We start from the raw sequence: 25,217 nt of genomic DNA, 5'->3' as shown, positions 1-25,217 counted from the left end.
CCCACAAAGCATGCCTCACCAGGATCATAATGTCCAGTTTAAAAATTCCAGCAAAAGCTAGAGAGAAATCAAAATCAGCAAGGAAAAAAACAGGAATTGAAAATTCATATTACAAGTTAAGGTGAGAAAGGGAAGACCAAGGTCTGGGTGGGGTATAAGAATTTTTCAAATAGCAGAGGAACATGCTCCCATAGAGAGGAAGACTAGCTGGCAAGCAACTGGTTCCAGCTATAGCAAGAGCTGGTTCAGGCTTGGAGAGTAAGAAGTGCTTGTATGTGGAAAATGCTGCTCACAAAAAGTGATAAGATCTTGTTCTCTAGACTTCTTCCAAGAGGAAAAAATGTGTCAGAGATACCTTCTGTCTAAAGAATCCTGCCCGTGGCACAAGTTTGGACTAGGTGACCTTGAATGTCTCTTCAAAACTTGACTCGGTTATATTATGTATCAAAACAGAATGGACAGTGACATCATCACAATTTGAAGTGGCTAGGTTTTAAATCTATTTTACCTACACGGAAAACAAATAGGAACAGTGAACAAGAAGGGCAACGTTGTTCCCCCCTTTTAAATGACTGACCTACCTTCAGGAAAGAAAGCTATTAGGGACAGTGTAGAGGCAGATGCTGAGTCTCATGTGGACATATGCGCTTAAAGGCTATTTTTAGACAGCGCCATTTAAAGAGTGGTGTGCCCTAAGAATGCTTGCGAAGGGCAAGTTGGTACTACGGGGTTTTGTAAAGACTGCAGTTTAGCTCTGTGGCTGGAGCTAGAGCTCATTTCATCAGTCAAACACATTTTGATTTTCCTACTGAGCAGATAAGTGGGGCCAGATGTTTCCAATAACCTGAGGCTGGGTTTTTAAGAGTGCTCACACAAAACCTTTTTTTGTGAAAATACAGCCCCTCAAGCAAGAGGAATAAAACAATTACACAGTATCTTGAAATTCTTCACCTCTTTTCACGGTTCCTCCCCCATCAAATCTGAATGGGAGAGAGAAAAAAACCACCCATCTGAATGCAAACAAATGCCATGTTAGGGCATATCATATTAAGGTGTGGATTAAAAAAGAGGGCAAGAAAATATTAATTATGATGGCACACAGAGGTGTATAGTTTTAAAAGCCAGCTGTTTAAAGTAAGAATAGGCTTTATGAATTAAACTAAAGTTGCTCATTTAAACTTGTGTTTTAAAAAAGTTTTTCTGCACGTGTATGGAATAGTATTATTTTTGCTGATAGGACCCACATTTTCATCTATGATCTATCTATCATCTATCTATCTATATTAGTTTAAGCAGGCTGCATGTACTGCTTGTACTGGATAATTTCATTCTTCAGAACTGCGATCCTAAATACACTTAACTACAGAAAAGTAGTGGGACTGACGGGGGAAACCTAGGTTCAAATCTCCACTTAGTCATGAAGCTTACTGGGTGACCTGGACCAGTTATTCTCCCTTAGTCAAGCCTACATCACACAAGATTATTTTGAGGATAAACAGGGAAGAGAAAGAGAGAAGAGCACATGCATACCACCTTGATCTCCTGGAAGGAAACCTGAGTACAAATGCAGCAAATAAAAATAAATAAATCATGAGCTCCTTGATCACAGGTTACGTTGCTCATTCAAGTAGATGATTTGTATGAATAGCCGACAATTATCTGGTTCAAGTCAAGATTCTACGTGGCGACTGCTCTGAGGCTGTTGCTTCATTCTGCGATTAGGAGTCAACTGTGTAGGTTGTGCAGTTAAAGTGGATCTGGTGCTCTTGCATAACCAACCTGCTTCCAAAAAACAATCTGAACTTTTCACAAGTAAGGGAAGTGAGGGACAACAATTACTTAGCACGATACACAAGCTCTGAAGAAATCAGAATGAATACTCAATCAACAGGGGCCATTATCTAACTTCTTTGCCAACCTTCTGCAAATGAATAAAGATGAATGCTCAATAAACTGGTGGAGTGACTAAGGTTTTGACTGCATTCCTATGAATGTTAAGAGTCCTGTTGGATTAGACAACAGTCCATCTTGTTCCCAACAGTAGCCATGCTGCTGGGGGAAGCAGGAGAGACTGTGGGTTGGGTGGGAATGTGCCCCACCCCTGGCATAAAGTCAGTGGCCCTTCCCTGCTGCTGCCCACTGGCAACTGGTATTCAGGGGCACATTGTTCTCCATTTGGAGGTTCCATTTAACTATTAGACTGGTAGCTGTTTACAGACCTACCTTCCATGTGCCTCTCAGGGACTCAAAATGGAAAGATAGCAGTCTTCAATCAGAGTACAGCTGACAATGTTACCCTTATGGTGGCTTATGATCATAGGTTAAGTCTCTGTTATACAAATGGCAACCAAACTGCATGGGGGAGGGGACATTAAATGGTATGGATGTCTACAGTTTAAGAGTGTCTGGTGGTTCATCTCACACTTTCCTCTATTCACAGGCACTGCCTCCCTGTTCATGTGTTCAGGAAATGTCAGGTGGAAGCATGCTTAACATGCACAGACTCCTCCCACGATATGAAATAAGTTTTATAATTCACTTGTTAAACTGTATGCTCAATATTTTCAAATATTCATTTAAGAGATCTATTATTTGCCAGCATCCATCAATGCAACCCACAAGCCTTGCTCCTGGCACATGGCAGTTCTGATTACTCTACCTCCTTTCTAAACATTTCAAATAGGATGATGACGATGCATAAAATTTCACCTTGAAATCATCTGGTATGAGGAGCTTTGATGTTCGTAGAAAATTCAGGATATATCTGAACATTTGGCCATCTCTGTCAATGAAGTAGTGCTGCTTCAGGCTGTCCAGAACAATTGGCTCTGTGCCATCAAAAAGCCTCCCAATTCTGAAAATGAGAGAAAAGTCAATTTGCAGTCAGCATCTTTAAGTCACTAGGAGTCACTGACCTTGGTCACTGGGATTTCTTTAATCCACGTTTTTGCATTAATCAAGCTCAGTGATAGTAACATTTCATGGTGAAAACAATATTATGGCAATGAACATGACACGGTGATATGTTATCAATGTGAATTTTTGAATCAATTTTGAACTTAATGAGAGGACTTGTCTCCTCAGATATTTACAATGAAAATAGGGCAGTACGGAATTCATTTCCATTTCAATAGTTTCTTAAAACATCTTTGAAAGTGATGCTGAATGAAGAAGGCATGCCCATTAGAAGTACTTTTACCCATACACATAATTTTCTTCTATTTAAAACTTATTGCAACATAAACCTTCATAAACCTAAGATTTTTTGTGGTATTTGGCTCTAAACCAAAATAATCTAAGCATGTGAAATCTAGTAACCACTCTCGTTTGATTCTAATATTCTGAATATTTCATGTTTTCATTCTTGGGGTTGTGTTCCTCCCCCACGTGTGAAAGACACCAGTGTTGCAATTCTAAATCAGAAGAGAACTATTTCAGCATTTCATTTTACTTATGATGCCATTAGCCTTTCATTTTTCAACCATCATTTCCACTTCCTGCCAAGTGGAGGCAAAGGGGCTGGTTTTGAATCCAACAAATCCTGGGCTAGCTTAGCTCCTCTCTGTCGCTGGAATGCCCCCCTTGAGGTTTTCCATCAGCTGTTACCAACAGGGATTCTGCCACTTCTGCCCACCCACCCATTTTGCAGGTGGAGCAGGGAGTTCCATGCTGATTTCCACCCATGTAGTGATGCAAGTATCACTCTGCCAGCACAAAGCAATGCCAGCATTTTTGTGCTGGCAGAATGATGTTGGCATTGTTCCATGGGTGGAAGTCAGCAAGGACTGGCAGGGCTTGCAGGAGGGGCAAATGGGTTTTGGATTGTAGCCTAAGCCATCCAGATTCCCGGATGAGCAGCAATTTGATATTGGTTGTCCCCTCTAGTGTCCCATTTGATTTATTTCCAAAATAAAATACTTAATGACCTTCTGTGAGTGAATGTTAATCAAGGTGGATCCAGTAAGGTTGCTAACATTAGAGTAGACATTAAAAGCTTTGGACAGAGGACCACTCTCATTTCCACAATACAAGTTTTTAAGCCTAGTGGTATCTCTTGCTGATGTTCAGAGAAACGCCATACATGTTTCCAATTTATATCACATTCTGTATTCTTTATGTTGCTGATCTACCCTGAACATTAATCAATGTTTCCAATTTATATCACATTCTGTATTCTTTATGTTGCTGATCTACCCTGAACATTAATCAATTTATCTAATTTTACGTAAACAACAACATGGCACAGACAAATGCAACTCAGCGTGAGTCAAGTCCTATTAAATCTGGATACAATTTAGTAATTTGTATTTTTAAACCATCTATTTTCACTCTGTGAAATCACTGATCTTCCACTGACTTTCAGGAACAGCCCATTCAGATTACATATTAAAGTGCCCAAAGACCCTAATTTTAGGACTTTATTTCTTTTCCCATTTACAAAGTAAACTGACCACTTAGAACAAGACTTCTCTTGTCTCGAAGGCAGAAAAGATTCAGAAGGATCACATGGGTCATGACTTTGGACAGCCCCATTAGGCAACAGGTTTCTTGTTCTCGTTATTATTAGTCATATATCAAAGCAAGCAGACACTAGTGATCCAAGCTTTAAAGAATGTCAATAAAATGGGATGTGGATGTCAATACTATTCTTACCAATGTTTTCCATTAGAACAAATGCCTGTTACTTTTATGTCACCTTTAGAGACCTCACAATGTTTTCTTCTCCTTTCTAGGTCCACTATTTCCACCATAAAGCCACTTAGAGGAGAAGGTAGTTTAAAATGCAAGTTGATGCTTCTTCCTGCCATTATCCCTACCACCCAACCGCTGTGCTCGCCAGTGCACCTCATCCTCCTATCCAGAAGGTCAGTCTCTCACACATGTCTGAATTGGTTTAATATTTGCTTCTGAACTTCCAAGTAGCAACCCAATGAAACTGATAATTTTTGTCAGACTCACTGTGGCCCAAGGCAGAAAGCAGCTGTACAAACCCAAAATGCAACCCGAGAGGCAAATGAACTGTTCACAGATTTAACAAAATCAAAGATTTATATTGGGAAAGTTGTCCTTGAAGAAAGTAAATAAATAGAAAAATGGACAAATAAAGGGTCGAGAAATGTTTCAAAATGGAGCGGGTTTGACTGGTTCCCCAGACATTTGTCAACGTTCATGTAGTTTTGCTTATAAAAACAACAACCCTGACATCTTTTCTCCTGAGTGATATTCGTATTGTTTTGAAAATGACTGACAATATGAACAATGTAAAAAGGGACTTAAGAGTAAAATCTGTGAGAGAAATTGAAGAAATTAACTGAATAGCTAAGAACATAAGAATATATGAAAAGCCCCGCCAGACCAGGCCTATGACCAATCTAGTCCAGCATCCTGTTCTCACAGTGGCCAACCTTTTGGAAGTCTGAAAGCAAGATTTGAGCAAAAAAGCACTGAACCCACTTGTGATACCCAGCAATTGGTATTCAGGACCAGATAGTGGAGGTAGAACATAGCCTTCTAAACCATGAAGTTGTCTAACCCACTTTTAAAGCCATCCAATCTGTGGTTGCTGTTAAGCAATCACTTGCATAATTTGACCAGTTCCTTCCCTCTCTTTCCCAAACAGGTTTGTGCTAGCCAACTCAGAAGACAGGGCCAACCCTTATTCAAGAGGAGAACAGATATGAAGTTGCTCAGCAGCTGGGGCCAGCCAATCTTGCTCCAAGGCAAGGATGTGTGAACCCTGGCTAGGCCTGATAATGTATAAAAACTGCAGACTAAGTCTATTGGAATTGACTCAGATGGGAACAAGACCCCTTAATCACAGGTCCTGATCAGTTTGCCTTCATTCCCTGTTTTCTAGACTCCTTGGAATTCCCAGGCTTGAAGTCATCCTATCCCTGGGTTCCTGTTCGCTTCAACAACTAGTCATCTTCTCTGCAAACTGTTTTCTATGAACCAGAAGGAGATGCATTTGAAAAATATAATTAAATGATTCATTTAAAAATATTTTTACACCACTAAAAACCAGAAAGTGATGTATAGCACAATGTAACAATTAGAATAACACTAGACCCTGCAATCATCTGGGGCCCTTCTTTATATGCCTTCTCTGGAAAGTCTGGAAAGTCGCAATACAATAATAGGCCTTTTTGGAGGGTGGCTCCCCTTGTTTAATGCTTTCTCCAGAGGCTCACCTGGTGCCTTTATTACATATCTTTAGGTGCCAAACAAAAACATTCCTCTTCTTCTAGGTGTTTGGCTAATTAAACAGTACTATTTGTGGGATGCAGGTGGCACTGTGGGTTAAACCACAGAGTCTAGGGCTTGCCGATCAAAAGGTCGGCGGTTCGAATCCCCGCGATGGGATGAGCTCCCGTTGCTCGGTCTCTGCTCTTGCCAGTTCAAAAGCACACCAGTGCAAGTAGACAAATAGGTACTACTCCGGCGGAAAGGTAAATGGTGTTTCCGTGTGCTGCTCTGGTTCGCCAGAAGTGGCTTAGTCATGCTGGCCACATAACCCGGAAGCTGTACGCCAGCTTCCCTCAGCCAGTAAAGCAAGATGAGCGCCGCAACCCCAGAGTCGTCCTAACTGGACGACTGGACCTAACGGTCAGGGGTCCCTTTACCTTTACCTTTAGGGTTATTTGTTTGTTTGTTACTATGGTGTGCATTTTTTTGTTTTTTGTTTTTTTGTATTACTAATACTACTAAAATTTCTATATTGCCCTTCATCTGATAATCACAGGCTGTTTACAATATAAACGGCCTGTGATTATCAGATGAAGGGCAATATAGAAATTTTAGTAGTATTAGTAGTAATAATAATAATAATAATAATAATAATAATAATAATAATAATTCAACAACAACAATAGAAACCTAACACAGATTAAGGACGGGGAAGCTAGATAAAGAATAAATGAGTCAAAATCCCATCAATGTGAACACCTCCCACAACTCAGATGGAACATGGTTCCCTAGAGGGGATGCCACAACTGAATAGCCTCCCTCTGGTTGCCACAACGTGGAGCTCTGCAGGTGACAGTACAACCAGGAGGGCGTCACTAAGCTGATCTGAGTGACTGGGTAGGATGATATGGAGGAGGCATTTCCTACAACAATAGCCTGTTAAAAAGTTTGCAAGCCTTTTACAAATTGGTTTTCGTTGAAAGGATTTGTTGTATGGTATAACATATCATCTATCGCTTACGACAAATGCTTTCAACATAAAACAGTTTGTTTCTTTCCATTTGAAATATGTTAAACGTAACTGAGTTAACTTTCAAGAAAGGAAAGCAATCCCAACCTATTCTGGCTGATACCGGTTTACTTCAATGATTGTGGCAGTCTGCCTATAAATACTGGGGGTGGGGAGTTATCTGATTTTCACCTTGTTTCTTCTGCAATGTATCATCAAGATGATGATGTTTGTGATGAAGTGTCTCACACAGGGGCCTGGAGATAATGGATTCAATGGATATCCTTAAAGGATCATTTGTCAATTTTGTATTGACTATTTGTGTTGCTCCAAGACAGGAAGAGATTTCATTTTTTTAATATAGGCTCTGAAGCCCTGAGGCATCTTCTTAAACCGTTTAAAAAGAAATCAATTTTCAGATGGATAAAAGGGAAGCTAAGAAGGGTTTTAATGAACTTACTTGAGCAGCATGTTCTGGACCTCATTCAGTTGAATCTTAAACAAGGCCAGACAGGTTTAGAACCTACTATCAGCAGAGGAGCTGTGGCCTGGAAATGCTTGCTGCTACTGTTTAGAATTTGCGGTTCTGGCTCCTGGAGTAAAGCCATAAATTACTGTCTTAGTACCTGAGACATAATATGTAGTTGCACAAGAGTGTAAATTAATTGCTACCACTAATGAGGATAAAAGGGAAAGCTGTTACTATGCAAACTAGATCTCTATGTTTATGTATAAACCAGAACCTTGTGACCATGTTACATAATCTCCTCACAATTATATTCAGGTAACTACACACACACAACCCTAGTGAAAAATCACTGTACTGGGTAAAAGCCCATTTCAATTAAATGTTACAGCTTCTGCTTTGAAATTATAGCTGGATATGTGTTATGGGGATATGGAAGACACAAGTGAATCTATGCTCTCCTGACAGGATATTCTGCCCAATATAAATTACTGCAGGGATATTTTAACAGAAGGAACACAGAAGAGCTCGAGTGCACTGACAACTAAAAAAATATGTCAAATGAAGCCAAGAACATTTCACAGATCCGCAGGGCAGGGACAGGGATTCACTTATCCCAAGTGCAGCAAGGCAAGGACCCACCACATCCACATTAGTAAGTACACTGGCCACAAACAGGTCTTGAAAAAACTCATGGGCACAGAAATCCAGAAATCTTGTACCTGCAGGGAGCATATGCAACTCAACTACTACAGTGTGCAAAATTTTTGCACAGACTGCCGTCTGCTCTGCCTTGTCCTTTACCTACCTGAGACAACTAAAGAACACAAGAACATTTCTATTATCTCAATTTCTTTCTTTTTAAAAACTTTTTAAAAACTTGACTGCCAAGCTCAAAATATATACTTTGAATAAAAATTAAGTCAGTCAATCAGTTACTTTTACATGTCATATTATCTTAAAGCACAATCCTAACCATGTTTAATCAGAAGTAAGCCATACTGAATTCAATGGGGCTTGCTCCCAGGTAAGTGGAATTAGGGTTGTAGCTTTGGAGCATTTTTAATGGAGAAGTGGTTAATAAATTACATGAACAGCTAAAAGTCATTCTATCCCATGTGTGGGTTATGTATGCTTACTGGTAATGTCAACTGCAGCTTAATTTCCCTAAAAAAAAGAAATTCTACAATCTTTATTTATTTAAATTTATGTCTCACAAGGGATTCATTTCATTCCAATTTATTGTACAATTATAGATTTCTGGGGTTTGAAAACAGAGAAAATAAAATTTGATGAAAATAAAATTTGATGTGGTCATTACAAGAGCAATAATGCATTAACTACTTGGGATGAACATGACAGATGCAAATGCTAGCATAAAAATATAGAATGAATCTCTTCACTCAGCTGAAAAATACACATTATAAATGTATTCAGGTATTAATATAGGCTTCATAGCATTTAGTGTTTGAAAATAAACCCATGCATGTTAAGGAGACAGAGGCTGACAGTACTGAACGCTGCATTGTTCTTGATTTGTCTGGGAGTAAACATAGGCTGCTCAAGGTCAGTGCTGGGAATTGGTAGCAAAATGGTACACAGGCTCTCCTCTTCTTTGGTAGCACATAAGGAGGGAGAATGCACAGGGGAAGACTAGCTTGGCTCAGAGGCGGCACAGCTACTAACATATCTGTACAGGAAAAGGAAACTTCAAAGAGAAAGCAGAACTCAAGGGTGGCTGATACAATAACAAAAAGGGGGCCTGAAACCCAGAACTTACTTTATTTGATTACTGGGAGTGGAGCTAACTCCCTGGATTGTAGAATGGGGTTTATAGGATTACCACAATAGATATTTAGATGTGTTGTGTAGGCATGCAAACAAAGCCTGTTCTGAACTTCCTACTTCTGGAATAAGAGACTAATCAGGACACCCTCATTAAAATGCCAGAGGTTTTGGGGGCTGTGAGGGTCCTCTGAGCTAGGAGGAGGTGTGAGGGAACTTTATAGTCTAAATGTTTTCTTTCTTTAATTCTCTCTTCACTGTGAAATGTTTCTATGGAAGGCTGAATGTTGGAACAAAAACTGGGCTGGCGGTAGAAAGGTATAGAAGTCATCAGCAAAGAGCAAATGGCAGGAAAAAGTGCTAAAACATGCTATGACCAGAACTACATGAAATGAAATGAAAAGCTGTTACAGGTGTTCAAATCATTTAATCATCAAACTACAGAGTTGGAAAGGACCATGGGGGTGATCGAGTCCAACTCCTTGCAATGCAGGAATCTTTTTGCCCAACCATGATAGCAGAGCTTGTGGCTGATTAATTGATGCTGTAGCTTTACATTTCACTGCACTGTGAACTTTCATTTTCACTTTCTCCAGGTCTTCCCCATTTGGCCTGTCAGGCTACTTCCGTCAAGCCATGCCTAGCTGCCCTACACCTGCACTGCGAGGGGTTGGACTAGATGACTCCTGGGATCCCTTCCGACTCTACAGTTCCATGATTCTATGATGTCAGCTGATTGTCCGGGCTTGCAGAGTGCTGTACTTTTGCCCAGATGGTTTGATTTCAAACTGCATGGGCAAAACCAGGTCACCTGACAAGAGGGCAGGATAGGGGAGATAAGCACCCAGCTTGCTGGTGAGATCCTGCTGCCTGTCCTTGCTCTACAGCAAAATCACATGCTGGCTTGTTGAGAAAGGTAAGATGGGAAGTCACAAAGCAAGACTGTGACAAGAACACATGCATGGGCAGGAGCCACAATCCTGGCTGTCTACCAAGGACAAACAAAGATTTGCGCTTGTCACTGATCCTGAACATCCTCCAAGCTGAGCAGAAGTGAGACAGCACCTCAGACAACATGCTGAACTTTGGAGGTAGGGAAAGTGACAGTATCACTACTAGGATGAGCCTCCCACGTACTCAGTTTATTCATTTTTGTAAACAGGGAAAGGATGCTTGCAATGGAACTGGTAGAAAGTAAATTTTGATGAGCCCTGTATATGGAGTGGAATTAAATTCAAAATAAGCAATGGGATTTAAGCATCCACTGGCTTATGCTTTCAACAAAAGAACCAAGTCAAACAAAGCATTACAGTAAGTGCACAACAGGCAACTTTATCTTTGTTTTCTTGACTTAATTACAGGTGTGGACTGGCAATGTTCCTGGGGACAACAGTGTATGGGGAAGAGGATTTAACTCTTTTCTCCCCAGCTGTGATTCCAATACACACACGCACACACATACACACACAGCAGTTATAAGGCTTAGAAACAAGTTTTCAGTGATGACAATGGAAGTGTTTTGTCCCTAAGTCTCCTACCTGCACAGGGGTACTTTTCATTTGGAACACAGCTAGAAAGGAAGAGTTAAACAACTCCTCTCTGCGCTTTGTGGTCCCAATGGAAAAATTGTCCCTATGACTGTAATTAAATAAAGGAAAAAAACACAGACAGCTAAGCAATTAAGCTAACTTCTGGTTTTGCCCTCAGCCAACAACAAATCAGAGCAGCAGACATGAGAATCTGAAGAGAGAGAAGAGAAATTCTGATTGCAAAAACATAGTTTGAGAGGGTATGCCGAGCGTCAATAACAGGGGGAAGTAAAATTTTGTGGCCCTCTCCCCCTTGTGTGATTTCACATAATGCATACCATAAGAACAGGCAAGGTTTTATTGGCCAAAGCATCAGTTTGAAAATAATGCCTTCAGATCCAAAGGCTCTTCCTCACCTCATGGCTGTCTTTTAACAAAGCATTGGGAAACAAATCTCAAAAGGGGCAAAGCTTTCCAAATGCAAAGCCAGCAAAAAAGTGGAACAAAGCCAGCAAGAAACAGCAGAGAACCTGGCAGCTATATACTGAAGCTTCAAACATACCCTGTGGGTGGCCATGGGTGTTGGCTGTAAAGCTACAAGCAGACTCTGTTTAGTCCTGCAATTATACACAAGAGGTATATTAAACTGCTTTGAAACCATATAGCAATTTAGGAAAGACTAGCATAGCAGAAGCTGGGGCGCTAACTTCATGAATTCTCAGAAAAGTAAGTTATCTGAATTGTTACGTTTCTTCATGCTTGGACACAGAGCTTTTCTTAAATTCTGGCCATGTATTTGTAAGGTGGTAGTGCTGCTGCTGGACCCACCACAGATTACTGGGTCCCAACCCACCAGCTGAAGACCAGACTATTACTGCTCCTCTATGATGTTCTGGAGTTCTGGGGTTTTTTTAATTGCTTGTGAACAACTTATTATATTTTTGTTCCTCATTTACCATCACACTCTTCCTACAAATTCAACAATTTAGTACTCTAAACTAAAACTGGTAAAAATCAATAAATACTGGCATGTTGCAACCCCTCATATTCTAGAAAGATCCCAATCTCTCCTGAAATCACAAATACTACAGGTCTGGCTTCCATAGATTGTTTTCTTAATTTATACAAAAAAGAAAGCTGACACAAGGGAACACAATGTTGCAGTTAGTTAGTTTACAATTAGTTATTCTGTACCGATAATGGATCAAGACACTATAGCATCACCTGTGAAGTGAAAAACACTTGTGGGGGGTGGAATTCATTCCTTAGTGACTATGCAAATTTTAAGGACTTTGTGAGCAGGCACAGTAGGTTTTCGTTGTGGTTTAAACAGAAGTGACACCACCACTACCACCAAGATCTAATATATTAAATCTAGCAGGTAGTGTTGCATCAATCTCTCTAGATGCCTGCTCAATATAAGTAATGACATAATAACTATTTCCCTGTTATAACTAAATGCAATTTCTCCTTACCCAGGAAACAGATTTATTTAAGACATGTACAGTCTTACCTCGGAATTCAAATAGCTTAGTTGCCAAATGTTTTGGCTTCAGAACTATCAAAAACTGGAAGTGATTGTTCCAGTTTTCGAATGTTCTTTTGGAAGCTGAAGGTCTGGTGAGGCCTCCACACAGAAGCTTCCTGCAGCCAATTGGAAGCCGTGCCTTGGAAGTCGAACATTTTGGAAGTCGAACGGACTTCCGGAACAAATTCTGTTCGACTTCCAACGTACGTCTGTATATACCATTTAATCACCAGCATATCTTAGTGGAACATGTAAAAATAATGCACACCGAGAATAATACCTTTAGAAATAATTATGAAATCTAACTTAAACTCAAACGCTGCCTTAAAATGCCTGCTAAAACAAGAAAGTATTTGTCATGCACCTGAATTTTGCAAGGTGGGTGCCTATTTAATCTCAGGTGGGCCTACTACACTGAATGCATGGCATGTAACAAACAGTTGGACCTGATTAAGCAAGGAGGACCCAAAAGTAAAATGTGACTTCCACATGCAGATTCCCAGCTGAATCAGAAATTGAAATGCCAATTGATACTGCACACATAATTCTAGTCACCAATCACTACTTGCAGGAAGCATGTGGGAGGTCTGAAACTAGGCTTCACTCCCACAGACTAAATTACTAGTGCTGTCAAAGATGACAGTGATGATCATCTGATTGGCATACTCAAATCGCTATTTGCAATTTCAGTCATTGAGTCTATACAAAAATTATTTGAAGGTTTTAAAAACCTATTACTCAAACCCAACTCTAGACCAACAGTACTTACTAGAGTACTGTAAGTACATAAAATTCGCAGTTACCCAGGTAACTTGTTTCCTTTAAAAAGAAAGAAAATTACATTAAAGTTAGCAAAGATGCATCATTTGTTCAGGTGCTTGTCAGTAAATGCTTTGTCCAGGACTATGTACATGTTTATTACGTAGCAAATATTTGTCTAAAAATGTAATTATTTTATGTTTTAATTGTTCAGATACACCCTCTATCCGAGATTCTGATGGCAAAAAATTCCTCCCGCTTCCAGGTCCAAAAGAAAGCCAACCCCCTTCTTCTAAAGCAAATGATTTAAATGCTAAGTTGGAACCCATTATTCTGAGGTGATATTGTGCGGAAGGACTGACAAAATTTCAACAGAAAGTTTCAAAGAAAAACAGCAAAAGAATCTGGTTTATGAGTGATGTGGGTCAGTTACTCGTGGGTTCTGGGTAGAGAAACAAAATCCACTGGTGTGTTTCATTTAGCAAAATCCTTTCCAACTATGACTTTACGTGTATGGATTCACCTTCAAGTTAAGTGGTTTTGCACCAAGTAAGAAGGTTACAGAGGTCAGAGGATAGAAGTGAGTAAATTCACAAGGCTGCCAGAGACATGCAACATAGTCCTTAGAATTACCTTGAATCAGGATATTTAGTAAGTGTGGCCAAGCTGCTGGTATACATGTGCCCACCCACATCAATATGTACCGGTGCATTGGATTTTGTGAGCTGGGCTGGCGTGGGGATGCCTTGATTGTTCAAAGGAGATGCAGGGGACCTAGTGATCAGAGGTCTTGACATATTGGGCCGACTGTCCTGTGAAAAGACACAAACACCATTAGGAATTTGAGTTTCTATTTTAGAAAAGCTAACAACACAGCTAAGTTCACATTTAAGACTGAATAAAACATCACCAGCACCAAACCTCAGTCTCCATCTTTAAATATAGCTCAGGAAGTCAGTTAAACTTGAAATCTAGTTACATTGCAAGATAGGGGGGGGGGGAATAAAGACAGTGTTCTTTGAACACACACTATGGAAAAGCAGTATTTTCAAACTTCTGTTTAAAAATGAAAACCAGCTCAGTGCTCATACTTCAGAGCTAGATTAAGTCACTAATAATGACAAAGATCAAGAAATACAAAGGGAGAGGAAAAAAGCAGGATTTTGCTATGTCCCAAACCCACCTATGCGCTATGCAGTTAAAATAGGTAAATACAAACCCTCAGCTCTTCCATTCTGCCAACTCTTCTCTTGAATTTCCAATTCACATATCACGCAAACAGAAGAGGAAACACCTGGACTAGCCAACTGTTCATGTACTGTAAAACACGGGGCACCGAGAGCCTTTGAGAAAGACATTTTCCATGTAAATATTATACAAGTTGTGACAGATGCCCCTCTGCACCCAAAGAGGCTGCAATCCCCAGAGCAGCTTCCTGAAGAAATCTCCAAAAGGAAGCAGCACAAGCAGATGCAGATGAAACAAACGCCTCAGTCAAACTGGAAATGCAATGTCAGTAAACTGCAAGCGCTAGCCCTGTGCAAAGAGTCAGGGTGGGGCAGAGCGAAGCAAAGCATTTTGCTGAAGCCAGCAAAGCAGACCAGTTTCAAAATTCTGGAATGTAAACAAAACAAAACCTGGGCACATTTCTAAGGCAACGGCACTTCCTCTTACCATATTCATTCAAGGATGTAGCTGGGATATTCCAACTGAGGATACAGAATACTCCCCAGATTTTTTATTTAGGGTTGTACGCATATTATCAGCAACAACCTGTGAGGACTCAACTAATCAGACAGGCATAGGGTTGCACTGTTAATCCCAATTACCCATCATAAAATGAGAACAACCCCACAGAGTTATTAGGATTATTGGGCCATTGGGATAAGCACTGTAAATCATTTTGCATATAAAGGGGCTAAGAGGCTGATAAAATTATAATGAGCTTCTCCAGAGTATTTATAGTTCTGCACAGCGGAGAACAAATATAATATTAACACATTTCCATTTGTAGGAGGCCCAAACATTGTATTACCACATCATTTTAAAAGATGACTCTGTACCTGACCATTTAAAATATTTTTTCACTAAAACAGTTGGACATTATTCAATATTTGTGATGTCTGCCTAAGTCTGCCTGAGCCATTTGGATCATTCACAGCGAAAAGAGGCAACTGCATATACTGTACTGGACAATGTAACTGAGCATACTAATGTATGCCTGACATAAGATAACACTTAAGTAAAAAAAAAAAAAAAACTTAAATCTACTACATTCCTTCAAAACAGTAGCTCAAACTTAAAAAGAACAACATGAGAGATTTTATAATTGAAACAAGGTTTAAGGGTCAGAGTTGCAGAATGCATTCAAGCTTCTTGGATATTGGGCACAGACAATTAGGTCCAAAGGACAGCAAACAAAGCAATAATGTAAGCAAAGAGAGTTAAGATGTGACTTCTATCATTGTTTGAAGAATGCTATGTTCTTAGGATTTGGAAAGACTGGAAGCCCTACTTGGAGAACAACAAAAACAGGTCTACACATCCCACAACCACCTTGAGTGGGAAGACCGTACATTCTTTTAACATAATGCTAGGAGAGAGAGATAAAAAATTAAAATGTTTAGGAGATGGCTATAGATAAAATGAAGAGTTTGGGAATATAACAAACAATAGCTTTGTGGCCTATATGAAACATACTGTGGGTTGTATCCAATGCTAGTCCTACTCAGAGTAGACCCACTGAAACTAATAGGCACAACTAATCAGTTCCATAAATTTTAATGAGTTTACTCCAAGTTGGATACACCTCTGTATGATTTTCTTTATGATTCCCCCCCGCCCCCATATCTATTATAATTCAGAATACAATAGTGTCAAAAAGACTTTGAAGAAAATATTTTCATAAAGGAAATCTGGCATGTTCTAATGTACCATCTTCCTCAGGTTCCTTACTAGAACTTGAGCAGCAGGTGTTAGTTCTGAAAAATGACTCTCTTTAAGACACAAGTGGAAAAGTACAGTATATCCTATATAATAAAATCTAACCCAAGATTGCTCACTATAGGACATGAAACTGGACTCTCTACCTTTAATAAACAACACAACTTTAAAACATAGCTCACAACATTCAAGTTTACTATAAATCCTTACTAGAAAGAACTCCTTTCCCTGACAAATATGTCTGGCTTATATTTGTTGGGCTTATTTTCACAGCGGGGTGGGGAACCCATGGCTCTTTAGATGCTGTTGAACTAAAATTCCCTGTCTATGGCTTATAGCAAAGGAACAGGTGAGAGATCCCAATTGTATTGAACATGTACTATGAGCCACCTTTCTATGCAGAACACTAAATCCTTCAAATGGGGGGTGGGGGTGGGGGGAGAGTGAGAGAAAGAGCGCCAACGCAACACTCTCCTGAGATATACCGACAAATCTTCCATTTAAGGTATCTGCATCTCCTGATTTCATACGACTTCAGGAGTTCCAAGAGAAGGGGAGAGCCATGTGTCCAACAGAATGACAATCTCATTAATGATTTTGCCATTACTGGTAAGCAACATTTTGTATGAAGACTGATCTAGAAAGGTTTTTCCATTAAAGCAGTACATGCAAATGCCCTTATCATGCTAGTACAATATGCAAGACACATATCATTTTTCAAAAGCAGAGACTTTTGTTCCCTATGAAGGATGAGAACGGAATGAAATATGAAATAATGCATCTGACATTTTATACATGGTGTCAGTCAATAGGAAAATGCATACTTTAGGAATGGCACTACTACAGAAATTCACAAACAGCACCTCACCTTGATTATCATTCCCAAAATTCTGAACGCTTTAAAATTATGCAATGCTTTCATTGCAGCCCACTGTGCACATGCATCCTGGGAGTTCTGGTGTGTGTGTGTTTTTAATGTTTTAATGTTCTGCACTTTTGTGACACTTTAAAATACTGTCCTAGCTGAACCTATTTGTCTTTCTTGCAATGATTCTAAAGTACGTGTGCACATAAGTAGGTCCTACAGTTATTTGTCCAGCTTAAGAACACTACAAGTGATGCAATCTTGATCAAATAGACACACACACCAATATGTATAAATGTGTTTTCACAACTTAAAATACCTCAAATCCCATGCTGCACTGACCCTCAGGTAAATATGCAAATATACCTGACCAGATCCAGTGCTCTCATGCAGGTATTATGTAATGGATGAAGTTTCTGATGAATTCCATCATTTCCCTGAATCTTCTAAGAGAAATCAATTCAATACTCAGTAATTTTAGCAGAAAGGTTTTGAGCTACTATTTTTCAGTTTATTTCAGTGCCAACAGAGCCAAATATCTACCAACCAAAAAGTCTTTTCTCATACATGTGTGTGTTTGTGACCTCAAAATGTCCTTTTCTACTGATGCTAGTTTCTTAAAATCCTTAATGCTCAAATGTTACCAACACTCATATACTACTATTTTGTATTGTGGTGTTTTGCTTTCCTTTTAAGTTCCAAATTAATTCTTACAGCATTCCTGTGATACATCAATATTATTATCCCCATAATACAGGTATGTGTGAGAGATACAGAGAGAAAACATGGGAGGAGAAGCCTGGTAGTCAAGGACCATCAACATTTATGTTTTGGAAGCTAGAAACAGCAGGATTCTTATGAAGGCTACAGAATAAAAATGAATTAAAACTTAATGGAAAGTAACTCCTTCACTTTCTGTAGGTTCGCATGATGCTAGAATCTGAGTCAATTGCTGTAACCATTTCTTCAATTGTTTCCTGTGTACCATGTATGAAATAGTTCTCTCCACTGCTACTACAAACTTATGAAATAACTCATTTTCAGGAATGAAGAACTCCGAATCACTGCAAATATGATGTCAAAATATGAACTGAATACATCTGTAGGAATGCAGAAAAACGTTGCAGTGGTCCTAGACAAATTCTCTCCCTATCCCTGCGTGTGATAAACTATTTTTAAAAAAACACAACAGAAGCAATACCAAAACCACGTGATCGGCTTGAAATCAACTTGGCTTCTACATTAACACTTATTTATACAAATTAACATCATGACTGTTCCTAACCAAACTGTACCACAGCTGTTCCTACTAGAACAAAATGCACATGAAAAAGCTCTTCTTAAGAATCACTATACGTACAATACTTTCAATTATGTATGCAGATCGAAACCTAAATATCCTGCAACAGGATACTGTATGCCATCCCCATAACTTAGAAAAAAATATCTATACATATAATTAAATAAATATATCTTCAACATGCTCCCTGAGATGACAACAAAATATTTAAGAACTGGCTATATATGATACTTCTCCCAGTCCTGCCCATAATCATTATGGAGTCCCTGGCACGATACTGCTGCAACCTGCTACATCTACAGTATTTTTACATTCATATCCTGCTTGCAGACTTCCATAGGCATCTGGCTAACTCCTGTGAGAACAGGATGCTGTGCTACATGGGCCTTGGGTCTGATTCAGCAGGGCTCTTATAATGCTTTTGTACTTTTACTTACACTTTTTAAAGGGATAATATACGAAGTAGCACACCTCTGCACACAAGCTCATGCAATATTAGGATAACAAACATAACTTACTGCATGTAGCATGACAACACAGCTGGCACTATTAACTGCTGTGTTCTTTAATGTGGGGATATATATATATATATATATATATATATATATATATATATGCAGGTTTTGGTGTCCTCGGGTGTCTTCCCGTGTAAAAGTTGGGGTGTCTAGGCGACGTTTCGACGAGGTCTCACTCGTCATCTTCAGGCTGGTGCTTTCGGCTTCTTGTTACTGGAACAGAGCGGGATCTCAATGTTTGAGTTCCTATAAATACTGTAGAGGGGGTGTGGTGTCTAGCCTCCAATGTTCTGGGCAGAGAGGAAGTTCCCAGGCTAGTGTGCCTTTTCTTCTTTTGTTCCTTAATTACTTGAGAGATACCTTGAGTGATTTCTTGAGTGATATCCTGAGTACCACTTAGGTGGGTCATTAGGTGTGGATTAGTTGCTAAAGTCTTTGTGTCTTGACCTCTTGAACTTTGTGAAGAGTTTTCCTGAGAAGATGGCTGTATTGCACTTAGTTGTGCTTTGGCTTGGCTTCGTGTATAGGGGCGAGCTGTGGTTTTGTGGCTTGTGTCAGCCAGATCTGTCAGCCAGATCTTCCTCTCTGCCCAGAACATTGGAGGCTAGACACCACACCCCCTCTACAGTATTTATAGGAACTCAAACATTGAGATCCCGCTCTGTTCCAGTAACAAGAAGCCGAAAGCACCAGCCTGAAGATGACGAGTGAGACCTCGTCGAAACGTCGCCTAGACACCCCAACTTTTACACGGGAAGACACCCGAGGACACCAAAACCTGCATTCCTGTACCCGTGAAAATCTACGAAAGCATATATATATATATATATATATATGACTAGCAGCATATGTATTTTAAGATGACCATCCACTGATGTTTTCTGTTTTGTTAATTTGTAATAAAATAACATTGACCAATGCCAACATCCTTTGAAAAGTTACTTTGGGGAATAATAGAACTGTGCCAAATCTCATACATTTGGCAATGCCACATATGGGAAAATGCCGGGCGCACCCAGCAACCCCAGCCAGAACAGCCAATGATCAGAGATGATGACAAACATAGTGTAACAACCTCTCAAGGGCCACAAGTTACCCATCCCTGAGCTATATAGGAATTGTCAGGGGGTGCAAAGTCATACCGTCCTCATTCTGAATCCCAGGCCCACTCTAGCCATGCCAGATTCCAGTGACATGGAATCAAACATCTTAAGCATGCATTCCATCAACAACAGTGAGATGTACGCTCCTATATGCATTCAAATGCTCATTCAAATGTGATTTCCAATATTCAACAAGCCTGACTGACGCTTCTCATTTTCATGCACTGAGTGCAGCAAAAGAGGAATTTTCAGCCTTGTTGCAACAGGGTCAAATGTCCTTCTCCCACAAACACTTTCATGTCCTTTCAAACACCCCCCCCCCAATTCCCCAATGAAAGGGTAGTTTTGTAGGACACGAAATTATTCAGGATATTTGAACCCCAAGTTTTGACACAGCTCCAGGAAACAATATGTCTTCCTTTGCGGGGGTGGGATCAGGGAGCGAATACCTGATTGTTCTTGACTTGTGCCAAGGTAGTTCACTCTTCCAGGTTTTGACAAAAGTGATCGCTTTCTTTTGTCTGCACTTACGAAGAACAGAAGTACTGAATTATTTCTTTTGGAACTTCAGCAGCACATTCCCTTGGGATTGTTCCAGATCATCTACCTAACAGCAAGGAGAAGCTAACACCCATCGTAAAACTTTCGGAAGGCGTATTAGATGTTTATTCTCCCCTTGGCAATTTCACCCTCAGAAGTGGAAAAAAAACAAACACTGCCAATTGCCATCTTTGCTGAGAGAGCACAGATATAATTTCACCCTAGGAAAGTTGCAGGTTTGGACACTCTGGGGTGACAAGACACCTCACCTTTACAATCCAGTGGCTCTTTTGAATCAGAGTTTGGCCAGTGATATAAAAGCAACCCCTCCCCTTGAAACTGCCAGCCTCTTCTTTTATCAGCTTTAAAAAAAGATATGTATTCAAACATCTAAAATACTTAGAAATTCAGCACTATCATCTTGATATAATGCACATATACTTCAAAGACATACATGTATGCTACAGAGACATAGTGTATTAACTAGTGAATTAACTTGTGTTCTACAAGAATAGGTATCCTCCTGACAAACATTGCAAATGCTTCCGAGTTACACAAGCCCATACATATGGTAGTGCAGGATCACGTGCGTCACACATTTAATAAAAGTATTTTTAACCTCTTCAGCTCAAAAAGTACAGGCAACCCCCGTTTTGCATGCATTCAAAGAACTTGCAACCTTGCATGTGTGGGTCATTTTTGGAAGTGGAAGAGGGCACAATGGAGGCTGGATGTAACAGGCAGGCATATGCGTGCTCTGCAGGAGCGAAAAGTGACTTGGAACGCAACCCCCTCGCAAATCAGGTGTTGCCTGTACCTCAGACCAGCTCATAATGATCAGTAATAAGACCATCCCTACCCTCAGGCTCATAATCTTAAAAAAACGAAACAAAAAACCACAACACAAAAGGTTAAGGGACTGGGAGCAAGTCTGGAAAAGGCAAACAGACTAAGCACAGATGCATTTCTCTCCATTATGGAAAGAAACACCAGGGATCCCAAATGGATTTTGTGGGCTGGTGAACTGTAGGTGAATTGTGGCCTCATCTCCACCCCCACTCCACAATCTATTAGCAAGAACTGCTGCTTATGCACATGTATTAACTTAGCCTAGCTGCTATTCCTAATATTTGATTTCTTAGCTGCCCATCACTGTATGGTTTAAAAATAAATTACAGTTGTAGGAAGAGGGTGGCTCCTACTGCTAAGATAAAAGGGCGGCAGGTAATGTACACAACTGAGAGTTCCTGAATGCAAAAGCAAGTTACAAATATGTCATTCACAATATCCCCCTTGCTTTAATTGCAACATTTCATAGTTCTCCTATTCACAGCAAAATACCAAAACAAACAGTTTGCCAGCCCTGATAAATAAAAAGCAAAAAAGTACTCTCAAGTACGTATGTGCAGTTTCACAAATTTAGCATTTGAACTACCAACTCTCAGCCTAGCCTACCTCCCAGGGCTGTGGTTAAGATAAAAAAGGGGGCAGGGAGAAGGGAAAGAAAAGGTACACAGCCTGGAGCTCCCAGGAGGAAAAATCAAGATACAAAATATACAACAAGTGGCAACAAATATGTGCGGTTTCACAGCTCTCAGCAAAACTCATGCACAAAACATATTGCCAACTCTGATAAACAAACAGAACTACTGTGTTACAGTACAGTCCCTAGATGAACAGTAACCTTGCTGCAGCTGCAAAGTGTTTGCAGATTCATTTCACATTTTTGTTTATGGTGATTGTATATTAATAAATAACAGCCCAGTGATGACAAGCAGAACAGTAGTGATTGGGTGGAAAACAAAAAAAGCAGGGTGGGAAGCTTACAACAGCACCCTTTTTTCTAGTAGGAAGGAAGCCTCATTTATTTCAAGGAAATTGCTTTTCAGTAGAACATACCTAAGTAAGCAAATTAGGTTTTACTCTGTAAAGGCAGCCCATGTTGGGGTGAAGAAAATATTGGGGACATGTATTAAACATACATACCTCAGTATCTTCGTCCATCCTGCATATAGCAGGAACTACTAGTCTCTCCTACTCTTTTGTACTGCTCTGGGAGAACCTTCTCCCAAGTACCAGGTGAAGGTGGTCCACATACCTTTCTTTAATTGCTCAGCAATGGTGATTAAGCATCCTTAGCAATGGTGCTTACTGCTAATTGCTGCACCCTTAAAGCTGCCTCTGCTTTCTTACTTTCTTCAGAAGTATTTGTTTGACTTTTTTTTGTAAAAGAAAAAAGAAAACCAAGAGGCAGGAGCCCCTGCTGGCTCATAGCCTGGTACACTGTACCCCCTGTAACCCCCCCTCTCCCTGTCAGCAGCCCTGGAGGAAAATAGCAGCTATGATGAGTTAAACTTCCATAAGGAAATGCAAACTTGCATAAAGAAAAAAGCAGCCTACTAGGATTAGAATTTTGTGCACATAATGGGAAGAGAAATCATGTCCTTTTGATGTTCATAAATGCCATTTAAAATAAAGGTTAGTTTCAATATAATGAAATCACCACGCAGACACGGAGGTATGTCGAGTTGTTTCCATATGGATTCAGGAAAGCAGACTTAGGTCGTTTACAACCTCCTGTCTTCACCCTTTGTAGAAGAACTGCTCCTCAAATCCTAAAAGCCACAGAAGCATGGAAATGGTGCGTGAGGAAGATGGCATGCAGGCAGTAGGTGTAAAGCTGAGAGGAGAGTAAGCACAAAGCCATGCAGGTCACGCTGCGTTTCGTGGGATAGGAAGGCATGCAGTTGTGTTTCACTCAATGTACAGTGCTGCAAAGCTCAGAGAGAGCTGGCTTCTGGGTGAACTGTCAACCAAGCTTCGGGTCTGATCCAAGCAACAGGAAGCTTGAATTGTGGAGTGGGTGGGTGTGTTCTGTCATGCTCCTTTTCTCCTCTGAAGCCAGCACACTACGTGGACTGAGGAAAAGGCAAAGAGCTGAAGTCTCTCCTGCAGTTCCAATAATACTTTTTCCTACTGTATGCTTTGGAGGGTGTCCCAGAGAAGCAGTGGGAGGGCGCTTTAAACCAACAGGAGGCAACACAGCAGGCCTCCCACCAGTCCTATCCCTCTAGCCCATCATTCCCTGGTAAGGGAGCTGCAAAGGTGGAGGGGATTGCCCCAAGTAGGTATGTGTGCTATTTATTCCTGCAAAAGCATTCTGGAAGTTCTCCTGCACAAGCCTCAATGAGATCAGCACAAGAAAACCTCTAGGTAGATTGTGCCTCACACATGCATTATCTATTCGTTTAAGCTAACATTTAACATGATCCATACTGTGTGCATAGACTAATCAATCATATATTATAGTCACTTGAATCTATTTATCTGAAACTGGGGGTTGCCTTAATAAGGTTTTGGTTTAAAAAAACCCAACTCCACCCCTCCTCCAAATGATACTGTTTTGTTTGGAAGACTTTGTTAATTAGCTTCTTTTTCTTCTTCTTATTTCTACATTAATTAGGAGCCAAGTCATGTTGGAGAAGTAATAAGGAATGGGGTTAGCTTGCCAGTGATTTGTGTGAAGGGGCCACAGCTGGGACGGCCAGGAGCAAAATGTGGTCACTGAACTCTGCAGTACCAAACGGTGACCTGCAGCTGAATTCTTTACAACAGGAGTATATTTGCGACTGCAAACAAAAGAACATTTCAGAAGCACATTAGTCTGAGAAAGTGGTTTTTGAGAAGATGAAAGAAAAAAAAGAAAACCTTGCCACTTGAAAACTGCATCACATTGCATACCGCGGCACAGTTATGGTGGCAACCCCAAAACATTTCTTTCCACTGTAATTACTAAACAAGAGGAATGCTACTTTAGCTTCAGGGCCTAATTAGATATTACACAAGACACAGAGCTGCCACTGCTCTGCATTGTGTTCCCTGGTAAAATCCTTTATGAATATTTGTTCTGTAAGTTGTGAATAATCGTCCAAGTATATACTAAGTATATTAACTGTATTTTTCTTTTTGTGTATTCTGTTATATAATATTTTAAGAAATAAACAAAGATTATGATACCCAGTATTTCCCCTGCCCCTCACTTTCCTACCTGCCAATATTCCAAAGCTCAGAAATAGAGCAATATGGTGCCTCTGCTCATTTTTGTCAGTTACCTTCACCCATCCCCATCCCCATACATACATATAAACACACACCTCAACACATTTATTTATAAAGGGCACAAAAAGTAAGCAATAGATCATTTGAATACAAAGGAATCCTAAGAAGTATTATGACTGTATGACCAAAGGGAAAATAAGCATCCCCTCCAGGAAAAGCAAATTGTTTGTCAGAATAGAACTTCCATGTGCAGCAATTGTCTTTCTGAGGTCAGGTTTTGAATTCTATTTATTTGGTCACAAGACCCTCTGGTTTCCTTTTAAAATATCCTCCCCCCCCCTTTGTGTCTTTTTGCCACCCACCCCTCTCCTTGGTCCTGTGCAAACCCTTTTCAAAGAGTTTTGACGTGTAAATTTACTCTCAAATAAGCTTCAACAAGGTTCCTTTCAATTTTATTTTTCTTTAATTACTCATTTTAGGAAATGATAATTTTGTAGTCATTTAAGGTTCCATGTAAGGTGAAGAAATGCTTTTTGCAAGTCTAAAGTAGAAAGTACCCTCCCATTACAATCCTAATGCAGCCGGGCTGACCAGAGCTTTGCCAGGAAACTGCCTCTGGCAGGAAAAATG

At 40.0% G+C, this 25,217-nt stretch overlaps 1 protein-coding gene and 1 long non-coding RNA gene across 11 annotated transcripts in view; one reads left to right on the top strand and one right to left on the bottom strand.

Annotated features, from left to right (window-relative positions):
* The window catches only part of LOC310848799, a 244,473-nt gene that overhangs the window by 6,814 nt on the left and 212,442 nt on the right, over positions 1 to 25,217 (top strand). The window lies entirely within an intron of this gene.
* The window catches only part of KCTD1 (potassium channel tetramerization domain containing 1), a 75,756-nt gene that overhangs the window by 12,279 nt on the left and 38,260 nt on the right, over positions 1 to 25,217 (bottom strand). For 5 of the 10 annotated variants that reach the window (XR_014566603.1, XM_083748255.1, XM_083748249.1 and 2 more), the window contains exons 2-3: positions 13,896 to 14,074; positions 2,710 to 2,854 (exon numbers count right to left, since the gene is read on the bottom strand). Coding sequence is in view for 9 of the 10 variants with exons in the window: in XM_083748255.1 (XP_083604381.1) it covers positions 2,710 to 2,854; positions 13,896 to 14,074 (324 nt within the window). In the remaining variant the exon portion in view is untranslated. Of the gene's footprint in view, positions 1 to 2,709; positions 2,855 to 13,895; positions 14,075 to 14,481; positions 16,087 to 25,217 lie in introns of those variants that run through there. The other 5 variants (XM_083748252.1, XM_083748251.1, XM_083748253.1 and 2 more) reach the window with 3 other exon arrangements.

This window comes from Podarcis gaigeae (assembly GCF_964106915.1).
Source record: "Podarcis gaigeae genome assembly, chromosome: 7".
In the NCBI taxonomy this organism is placed as follows: Eukaryota; Metazoa; Chordata; class Lepidosauria; order Squamata; family Lacertidae; genus Podarcis; species Podarcis gaigeae.
Note: the sequence above shows the minus strand (reverse complement) of the source record. Positions and strands in the feature narration are given on the sequence as shown.